Source organism: Lampetra fluviatilis, chromosome 3 (assembly GCF_964198595.1).
Source record: "Lampetra fluviatilis chromosome 3, kcLamFluv1.1, whole genome shotgun sequence".
Taxonomy (NCBI): Eukaryota; Metazoa; Chordata; class Hyperoartia; order Petromyzontiformes; family Petromyzontidae; genus Lampetra; species Lampetra fluviatilis.
The window spans coordinates 24,561,149-24,571,825 of NC_136277.1; the positions used below are offsets into that span (position 1 = coordinate 24,561,149).

Here is a 10,677-nt window from a genome sequence, read left to right on the forward strand (position 1 = left end):
GCTCCCCTAGGGTTCATGAGTAATGGATCAGGCTCATACCGAGCCAGACTAAGGCTTCCTTAGGGTTCAGTATGAATGTACGAGGCTTTACTAGGCTTCTTTATAGTTGCCATTGTACGTAGCATATGCATAGATGAAATAGATGGACTGAATTGCATACTGTCGTTTATAATGTTTCTTATACAATAGCACACGTAGGTGCGCTCACAAACAAAAGGCAAAATTCCCATCATGCTGTGCATGTCCGTCATGTGACCACCAAATGGCATGTGCAATGTTCTCGGCCTCATCTAGCTCGTACAGCCATACTAAGGTTATCTTCGGGTTCATTATTAATGTACGATGCATACAGAGGCAGACGAGGACTCCTTTAGAGTTCAGTATTAATGTATGAGGCACATAGAGGCAGAATACGACTCCCTTCGGGTGCAGTATTAAAGTATGTTGTTCATACAGCCAGACATATGACTCCCAAAGGGTTCAATATGAATAACGCTTATTGAGGCAAAACTAGGGCTCTCTTCCGGTTCAGTCTCACGTCTGGGGCTTATGAAACCAGACTAAAGCTCCCTGTATATATATACACACACACAATCAACACCATCTACCCGTCTCAGCCATCACCTCAAACCACAACAAAGCCCCGCCCACTAAGGCGAAATCAACCAATAGGAGCGGGGCGCTTTGTCAACTTACCATGACGTCTTGCATATCATTAGTATAAATGATGAGTGTTGGCAAGTTATGATGTTTAAAGCCTCCCTTGGGGTTAAACTTTAAACACCGTGGTGAATTCCAATCATTTAATAACTTTAAACACCGTGGTGAATTCCAATCATTTAATTATTTGTAACAGCGAGTGCATGCGTATCACCTATGCTTATATGTATGGTAACATGTGGATATACATTTACATAATAACGGTATAATTGTATTTCCATATATACACATACATGCACACATACTTAACCTACGCAACACATGTATATAATTATCAGACGTTCCACACACACGCATGTATAAATATGGACGGAGAAGAAGACGCAATACAAGACCTGGAATAATTTCACATTTAAAGGTAAGTTCATATTTAAAAAACAACTTTGCTAAAAACGTCCTTATAGTATAGTAATGTTTAAAATTACATTGTTATATTAAAAGGCTCTTATCATGCGGATGACACTGCTGTCACGTGCCGCTAACGAGAATGCCACTGATGTTGCCACGAAAAGCTATAGATGATGATGTCGATGTGATTGATACTGTAGATGCTGCTGTTACACTGATGTCAATGATACAGCTGCTGATAGTTGTAATCTGATTATGTTTATACGTATGATGCTGTTGAGGACGCTTCTGTTTAAGATGTTGCTACTGATCCTGTTGCTTATGATTCTGTTGCTTTCGAGAATGATTATACACATTGTTCTCTCAATCACCCGGCAGATCGACAATTCAAGACCGCCACCTGGTGAACACTGCTGGTACTGCACATTGATGTCACCCTCATGGGCCTCAAACTCAATATAAACTTTACACGGAGCACAATCGTACATAATACACAGATTACCACGTATACCATTATACGCATGCACTGGCGGATCCGATCGAAATCCCGAATTTCGATCGGATCATTGGGGTTAATTAGTAATAAATCGGCATTTTGCGACCCCCATTGCCACTGTGTAGCATATTATTAAGTGTCAGGGACTTTATGAGATGATAGGACAATATTCTGAGTCCATAATTGGCAATAAGTAACGGCAAAGCAGTTATAAGTGACTCAGAATTGTGCGCAGTTGTGTATACAGTCCACGACTTCTCTGAAGGCATCAACACCTTCAGCGAGCGCGATGCCGATCACACAACGCGGTTCGAATTCGACCCTCGATCGATGGCTGCACCATCGCCGCACACGCGTCGAATAAAAAGCAAGGGACAAGTCCTTACTTACTAACAACTCCTCTATCATGCTTCATTGCTGGAGGGGTTGCCCCCCCTACCTGAAAATCCTGGTTCTGCCATTGTATGCATGTACTTAAAACTAGGCATTTAACAATTTGCCTTCAATTGTCACGATTTGGATTCACGATTCCATTATCTCGTTTCTTGCTTCGGACTTCTCATTTTTTATTTGGCAATAGTTGTACACTTTGGTTTGCTCATTTCTTTTTTTATCTAGAAAGAGGTGCAAATTTACATCTCATGTGCATACATTTAAAAATAAGATATTCTTAAAAACATAACTAAATCCATGTATCGTGAACTTAAATTACACTCCACAAAACTACAAAAAAGACGAAGGTCCCCCATTTAGCCTTTTACAGATTCTTGGTGCAAGTGCCGTTAGTGAGCACCTATTAAGGCTGGTACAGTACAAGAAAGGGTAGGTGGCCAACACTACACCTGGCCGCCTTTGTCTCCCCAGTGCTGATGTGTACACACTGCACCAGGTATTGTACTCAATTATTAAGGGCTGAGTTAACCTAGAGGAGGCCCAAGACTGGTTGAAATATAAGCGGGAATCCAACTCGGGACACTGGGTTCGTAGTGCAGTGTGCAGATCACGACACTACCCTACACACACACATATAGAAATACAAAATACAAAAACAATGCTGCGCCTTTTGGCGTCATCTGGTCCAACACCATGTGAGACTAGGCTCTAAGAAAAGCTGTCTCGGGTAAGGACCAATCAATTTCAAGGACAGTGCATGCATTATCAGAGTTGTGTTTTTTGTTTGCATTCCATCCGCAGGTATTGTGGTCAATGCAAACATGACTCCTTGTAAAAAGGGTGTCAGTTTTGTTGCCAGATAAAAGGGTAAAAAACCAATTATAATGCTACGCTGCTTGTCCATAGGCTGTTGTGCATGTGTTGTTAGCAAGTACCTATTAAGTCCGGCATGGCGCACAAGGGGGTGATGTGACCAGCACCACGCCAGGCCACCTTTGTCTCCCAAGCGCTGATATTGACACACTGTATCCAGACCTCATTTCAGGTCGAGTCGACCTAGGGGAGACCAAAATATAGGATTAGATACAATTTTCTACTGTTTCCGTCATCAAATATGGAAATTTAACACATAGGCTTTCGCGACCAGTATTTTGTTAACGTGACACATATTTTACTGATTGGCCGTGTCGGGTTTTGGACGGTTGCGACACATTTATAATAACGCAATCTAACCCAAGAACCTTTGTTATGAAATATGGAAATGACAAGTTTTAACAAAACAAAAACCTGTACAAAATCCACTCGGCCCAGCGCATTATGCAAAAATCATCAACAGTTCCATAAGAACTGCATTGTGGTCATCTTGTCAAGGTTCACCGTCAAACAAATTTGACCAAATGAGACCGAATAACCAGCAGCAGTGAGGCAGACAACTGTGGACCGGTTCATCCTTATTATGACTAATTACTGCAGTCTAGTAACCAATGCTCACAGGTAAAACTTCTGCCTCTGGGAACCAGTCCCCACTGCCACACTATGGGGTCCATTAAATTGGCTGTCAGCAATAATTAAATGCATTTTTTTCTAATTAATTTGGCTGAAAATATCAGCTCCGATAATTAAAAGTACTGGTGTTTCCCTCTACTATGAAACAAACATTTATGATATCCCTTCGATTTAAAATATCACTTATCTTGCAATTTGGTGAGCGAACCCGGAACGATTTGGTGTTTTATGTCTGATATGCACTACTTTGTGCGACTTCGTGCTTCAGTGTTGGATAGAGTTTTCGAAAGAAGTTCAACATAAATGCATACATACTGTACAGTGTTAATGTCCATTAACCTGCCAATGTTATTTTAATGGTGAATTAATTGAATGTTGTTTTCTTTGAGTGTGTTTGCTACTGTCTGCTTACGGCTAAATGTTTCTTACCCGCATAAACAAATAAAATCAATCAATAAAACACATTTCGTTGCAACGTAACATGTAGGAACGTGCTGCCCCCTAGTGTATTGATTAAACAAAACTCACTTAAGATCTTGGCAGTAGTTGTGTGATATCTGCTTCCACGAAACAGTCTGACACAAGGGGAAGATAGTGTTCTGCATTAAATCCAGATGGATACTCAATTTCATGACACGATCCTGGCAGCACAATTGAATTGAAGACAAAAATGCAATTTCCAAGAATTATCCAAACAATCTAACACCTATAGTAGTAACCTAACACCTCTGAAAAAAGTATTTCAATGCAGTTAGTAAGCATGCAACGATTCACACATTCCCTCTGTGAGATGGTGAATTTTAATGATGCAATTCTTTGTGTCTCACTTGTCTCCTTCCATTAACCTAAACGTGAAATAACACTATTGTTGCTTGTCTCATGAGTAAGAATACATTTTAAACGATACATCGAGTATTGTTCATGCATATGATGATTCATGCATTGAATCGCGAACATTATAATACATTGTTTTCCATTCCTATATGTTGCATATAGTGTGAAGCAGTTATGCAGCAGATAGAGGACTGTGCTGGGTTCGATTTCCAGCCACGGCTAACATCAGTGCTGTGAGATAACTGAACTGGGCCTAGGCCCCTACCCATAACCCACACTGACCAGTTTGGTGAAGTACAGTCAAATTGCCATGACTAAAATGGCATGGGAATGCCTTCATCCAGCGATTGACAGCCATTAATTATTGCTGATTTAATGGTATATTTAAGTGGTTTACATGATCCCTGCAGCCACAAGATGTTTTATATTCACTACAATGGAAAAACATAATTACGTGAACCTTGAATCAAATCACGACCCCAACACTTGGCAATTCTTGGAAGAAAAAAAACACGGACACACTTTGTAACCCTCAGTCGCACACACTCTCCCATTCACTTGCAGAGAGATTAACTCCTTCACTGGTCAACTCCACCATGGGCCAATCCCCAAGCTATGATGGGCCCGGCCTAGTCTTCCTGCACTATAACCTGACAGGACGTCTCCGTGGCCGCAAATTCGACCCCGGTTGGCTCAACAACAACACCAATGGCTCCATGCTCACCAGCCCACCATCACTCGGCACCGACACAAAGACCATGGTGATGGCGGTGGTTTGTGCCCTCATCGTCGCCGAAAATGCTGCCGTTCTGCTCGCCCTCTTCCGCCACCGAACCCACATGCGCACGGCCACGCACTGCCTGTGCCTCATGGGCAACCTGGCATTCGCCGATGCCGTGGCGGCCGCCGCTTACTGTGCCAACGTCCTCCTGTCCGGCGGCGCCGCGACACTCTCGCTGACACCCGCGCGATGGTTCGCCCGCGAGGGGGCCGCCTTTGCCGCGCTCGCCGCTTCCCTCTTCAGCTTCGTCGCCATCGCCGCTGAGCGCCACGCGGCCATGATCCGCTCGCGGCCTGGCACGAGGGGCAATGGTGGCGGCAGCGGCAACGGCCAGCGACGCCGGCCCCACCGTGGCCCGTTTGGCAAGAGTGGCGGGGTCAGCGGCGGTCGGGCTGGGAGGACGACAAGGCCGCTGCTCACCGTGGGGGCATGCTGGGCCGTGGCAGTCCTGGTGGCGGTGCTGCCCAGCCTTGGCTGGAACTGCATGGGGCATGTGAGCGAGTGCTCCACGCTGCTCCCACTCTACGCGCGCAGCTACGTGGCCTTCTGCCTGGCGGCGTCTCTGCTGGCGCTGACAGCCACCGTGGTGCTCTACGCTCGCCTCTACCGCGCCGTCGCAGCCAGCCGGCGGAAGCCCGCTCGAGCACTGCGGGCCGCACGGAGGAAGGTGAGCGGGAGGTGGATAGGCACAGCTGACAACCTGGCAATGCATCTGAAAATAAGAATTGGAGGTTTAAGGTTGAGGATTTAGGGGCTAAGGGTTAGGTTTCCATATGAATTTAGAGTTGTTTGTCAATCCACTGCTGAATGAGGGCCTCCGGCACCGTGCAGGTCATTATGGTTATTTTACCATACATCACTAAGTAGTTTGAAGCTTTCGTGACTGCAGGAATCCATATTCTTTGGTTCCTTCGGTAAAGTCACGTAGGTAGAAAATAATAGATCACGACGTTTCGATTGCAACACAAGCGATCATCATCAGGTGAGACAATTATAGCAGGAAAACTGCTGAAGCAGGCGAGAGAGCTGCCGTGACAAGAGGTTATATAGGTCAAGTCTATATATATGATGACGATCGCTTGTGTTGCGATCGAAACGTCGTGATCTATTATTTTCTACATACGTGACTTTACCGAAAGAACCAAAGAGTATCACTAAGTGGGTCAGTGTGGCTTCGTGAAGGAGAGCAGACACAAGAGCATATGATTACAGTACAGCAATGGGTTGTTTTGCACAGCACTCTGCTGACTACCACTTAGTACAGCCCCACAGCCACCTAAGGAAATCTGGCAAACTCTGAGATCTAACGAGATCAGACGCATTCAGAGTGATTTGGTAACAGACAAGAATTAGCATTAGGGTTGGTATGGTATCAGTAAAGCAGTTTAAATGTAACATTGAAGGTTGAACATTAATTGTAAGTTAAGTTATGCAGAATAATGCATTGTTCTAAATAATGCAAAACTGAAAACTACACTTTATAAAGGTCATCTATATCAATGCACCTGAATATTATATCTGATATAGTAAATGAATTCGACTAATTTACTTCAAAAGTATTTGTAATATTGAATGCAAATCACAAAGCAAAAACAAATTAAACGCAACATTTTATACTACACACCTGTCTGGAAGAGCAATCCTTGGAGACCAGGTCTTCACCTCGCAACAGATGCGGGACCTAGAAGAAGGAAGAGACATCAAAGTGTGGCTGCAGAATCAATGTCATTTCCTCTGAGGGCTTCTAAGCCAGGCATCGTGGTGCACACCTGCAAGAGTTTCTGGATCAAATAAAAACGTGTCAAACTCCCAAACCCACTGGGCTGTGAGGTGACCAGGTGATGGCAGTACAGCAAGTGGGTTTGTGAACATTTTTGAATGAACTTTTGTGCGCCTGGTGACTTTTCGCCGAGCCCTCCAATTTCCTCCCACACAAAACTCCTTGTAAAGGAATTTGCCAAACATCTCACTACAAAGGGTGGATTGTGACTCGGTGAGACCTTCCTGGATAAACAAATGACGTAAACAAAAAATGTTAATGACTTTACCCTGACCGTACATCTCTCTGTTTTACTCTTGCCCTCCTCTCGCAGATATCATCGTCGTCATCGCTAACGTCGTCATCATCGTCCCGCCGCCGCCGCCCACGCCGCTCGCTGGGCCTCCTGCGCACGCTGGCCCTCGTCGTGGGCGTCTTCATCACCTGCTGGTCGCCGCTCTTTGCCCTCCTCGCCGTGGACGTGGCCTGCGATAGCCGGCGCTGCCCCGTGCTCCTGCGCGCCGCCGACTACGCCATCGCGCTGGCCGTGCTCAACTCGGCCACCAACCCCATCATCTATGCCGCCTGCAGCCGCGACATGCGCCAGGCGTTCACTGCGCTCGTCTGCTGCCTCCGCGGCGAGCGCTCCCACGCTAGTAGACGAGGCAGCAGCGGGAGCACCAGCGGTGGTCGGAGCCCGTCCAGCATTTCGTCTTCGTTGAGCGTGCGGCCCGGCTTAGCCGTCGGTGATGCAGGAGCGACAATGGTTGGAGCCGCGAAGATGGTGCCCTCCTCTTTGGAGGATCGAGACAGGGTGCCATATTCACCTTCTTTCTCGTGCTCCTCCTTCTCCACATCCCCCTCCCCCTCTAATAACAACAATGCTTTGGCATCACCGTCAAAGGTGGTGGTGATGATGATGGTGGTGGCAACTGCGAAAGAGGCAACCACGGATCCCCCTTTGAGTGGAGTCTTTGTGTTTCCTGAGCCAGTGAAAGAGGAAGATGTGACAGTGGAGAGATGATGGGAGTTGATCATGCGAGGGAGTCAATGGTCATATTTAGAAGTATCACACTGTTCAAATGAGTGTGGGGCAGTGCTCATCACTGTTGGAAGTTCTACAAACCCATGGCAGAGGCCAGCATCTTTATAAAATGAATAATGTTGTGACTTCCCACAAAGTGGGTTTAACTCATTTTAATAGCCCCAGTCAAATGATGGTGGGGCTGACTCGAGCCTCTCCTGGAATAGTCAATGTTTTGTTGTGAAACATAATTGAGGAAAATTGTGAAACTTTGACTTTGATGGAGAATAGAAAGAGTTGGAGATGCATTGTCATCGACCTCTGGTTTGGAGAAGACACTGGAACTGAAATGTAACATTCTAGATTTGAAACTTTCGTGACTGCAAGGATTCATATTCTTAGGTTTAACACTTGAGAGATGTATGAGAGTTCAGACTCATTGAACTGTGAGCAACTCCCCTTCACCAATATGAATGTAATAATTTCATTACATTGGAAGATAACTTTTGAAATATTTGGCTGCGATACATTTCCACATGATAAACCACTATGTTGAGCTATCATTTGTGGCCAAGTCACTTCTGAAAAAGAGATATATAGCTCAGTGGGCTTTACCTGGTCAAATAAAAAGTTTAGTTTATAGTTCTTAACTTATACAGTATTAGCTTTACTAGCCGGCTTCGCCCGAGACTTGGATTCTTGTCTTGGATTAATACACGGCCTACGCGGAGGGTTGGGGGGGGGGGGTGCGTGACGTCAGCGGGCACACTGCGTGGCGCTGCCGCATGCGGGTGACATCACAGATGTGACGTCACCGCTCACTTGCCGTGCAAAATATATGCATTATTGCGCCCCCCCCAAATACAAAAGTCTATTTTTATACTTTTTCAATTGTGTACAGTCTGGAAGCTACCCACATGCCAAATTTCAAGTTTGTTGCATGTCGGGAAGTATGCTAAACATTTCGAACAGACACACATATTCACAAATTTCCCTTTTTTTTATATATAGATTACCTGTACATTCAATGCACGTATTTTGAGGATAATACTACATTTGAATTGACAAATTATCATTTGTCAATTATAATTATTATTAGCTTAGCATTGATGATTGTTGTAATGATGGTGGTGGTGATGACGAAGATGATGATAATGGTGTGTGTTGATGATAGTGCCAACAGTAGTATTGCTGATGATGCAAGATGATGGACTGGCCCTGACCAGAGCAAGTCCTTTACTCAGGAAAGCCTCGCTGAGTAGCAAGGCTCCATTTCAGGAGGGTTGTATATTAGGATGTGTGGACTAATTCCTTATCCAATAGTATTTTTGTATGGGAGGGAACAGAGTTCCTGGAGAAAACAAATAGTAGAAGATAAGTCTCAGTCTTGAAGACCTGTTTTTCAGAATTGAGACGTGGGTTGTGCTGACACATGCCTCTCAATGGCCAAAATGTACCGATATGTATGTGTCGTGTGAACTGCTGTATGTGTTGTTATCATATGCATTGTATATTGGTTTAATATTGTATAAAAACACAATACCATAAATTTAGTTTGACTTGTACTAATGGCATTCCTTGTATACATGCTATGATAAATAAGTAATTCACCAGTAATATGTCAGCTTAAAAAAATACAGATTAGCATGGCATTGTATTTCTGACCTATTAAGCATCTGCTATCAGTAAAGATTAGTTTTAGTGAGCAAAGCCTGAACTCTGCATTGACATTGCTAAAGATTGCATTAATCCCAAGCTCTGGTTGTATTCCCATTTATCCCAGCTCACCTCCCATCAGTGCAGCATCTGTCATTTCCTTACCTCAGCTGCGACTGACAATCTCATCGGTGCCTCTGTCGCATTATAACTTGACAACTGTGACACTCTCCTCTCTATGGCCTCCCAAATCTCTCACCTCCAAGCTCCAGGTGATCCTCAGTGACGCTGGAGAGACTTCTCACCCACTCCTGTACACGAGACCACATCATCCGCTCAGATCTGTACAATGGCATCAATCCAATGCAACATCAACCTGTCTACCTCTCACCTCCCATCTTTCTTCACTGTCTTCCACATGTTGCCTGCTCCAGAAACCATTTTTTCTGTAAACATATGCAGTCAACCTTCACTCAATAGGAAGTAATTCCTTCTCTGCTGCTTTTATGGGTTGGAATTCCATCCCTGATCATCCTTGCTGTCGACTTCCTGCCTCTGATCAAGTCCATGGTCAATACCTTCCTCTTCTTCTGCCCCTGACTTTCTCTTCTCCATTTAGTGTCTTCAATCACAACTTACCTTCAAGTTTTGTCATATTTTTTCATATAGAATGTTGTAATTTTAAAAGTATATCTATATACCCCCACTTTTGGTGGTCCACACGATTTCCTTATCCCAATATTTTGGATATTGCCTTAACAATGCAGTTTATATTTAGCGCTATATAAATACAAAGCACAAAATGTTATGACAGATAAACACAAGATTTGTATGATGAAGTCAAAATGATGTATTGCTCCCGTTTACAGCTCCAAGCCAGTGGTGGAAATGCCACATTCATATGGCGGGGTTTCCCAAAGGGACAACCACTGTCGACATTCCCCAAAGTTATACCTATTTTATTGACCCCGGGGGGATGATGGCTGAGTCAAACCCCAACCAGTATTTTAACTCGCAGTTGGTATCATAATTTAGAATGTCTTTAATGCTATGAAACTGTATCCTAATTTTTTTACTGTTTTAATTGCTACAACTGTTTAAGTTGTTTTGCATGTACCTTAATGAATACATGTGAAATTTTAAGGTTTGTTTTAATAAAG

General features: G+C 44.2%; 1 protein-coding gene across 2 annotated transcripts; it reads left to right on the plus strand.

Moving 5' to 3' along the window:
• The first annotated feature begins 5 nt into the window (after positions 1–5).
• On the plus strand, positions 6–10,677 carry LOC144955502 (sphingosine 1-phosphate receptor 3-like). 2 transcript variants are annotated; one of them, XM_078885708.1, is made up of 4 exons: positions 6–1,078; positions 1,447–1,484; positions 4,862–5,745; positions 7,172–10,677. In XM_078885708.1, exons 3-4 carry the CDS (start codon positions 4,894–4,896, stop codon positions 7,859–7,861), a joined length of 1,542 nt encoding a protein of 513 aa, XP_078741834.1. In that variant the 5' UTR covers positions 6–1,078; positions 1,447–1,484; positions 4,862–4,893; the 3' UTR covers positions 7,862–10,677. The 2 variants fall into 2 exon arrangements, with proteins under 2 accessions (XP_078741834.1, XP_078741827.1); XM_078885701.1 differs by lacking the exon at positions 6–1,078 and having other exon boundaries at positions 1,246–1,484.

Excerpts from the sequence above, each read along its gene's own strand:
- LOC144955502 (XM_078885708.1), top strand. The coding sequence starts at position 4,894 with ATGGGCCAATCCCCAAGCTATGATGGGCCCGGCCTAGTCTTCCTGCAC. Across the intron at positions 5,746-7,171 it reads TGCGGGCCGCACGGAGGAAG|ATATCATCGTCGTCATCGCT; the intron begins GTGAGCGGGAGG and ends CTCCTCTCGCAG.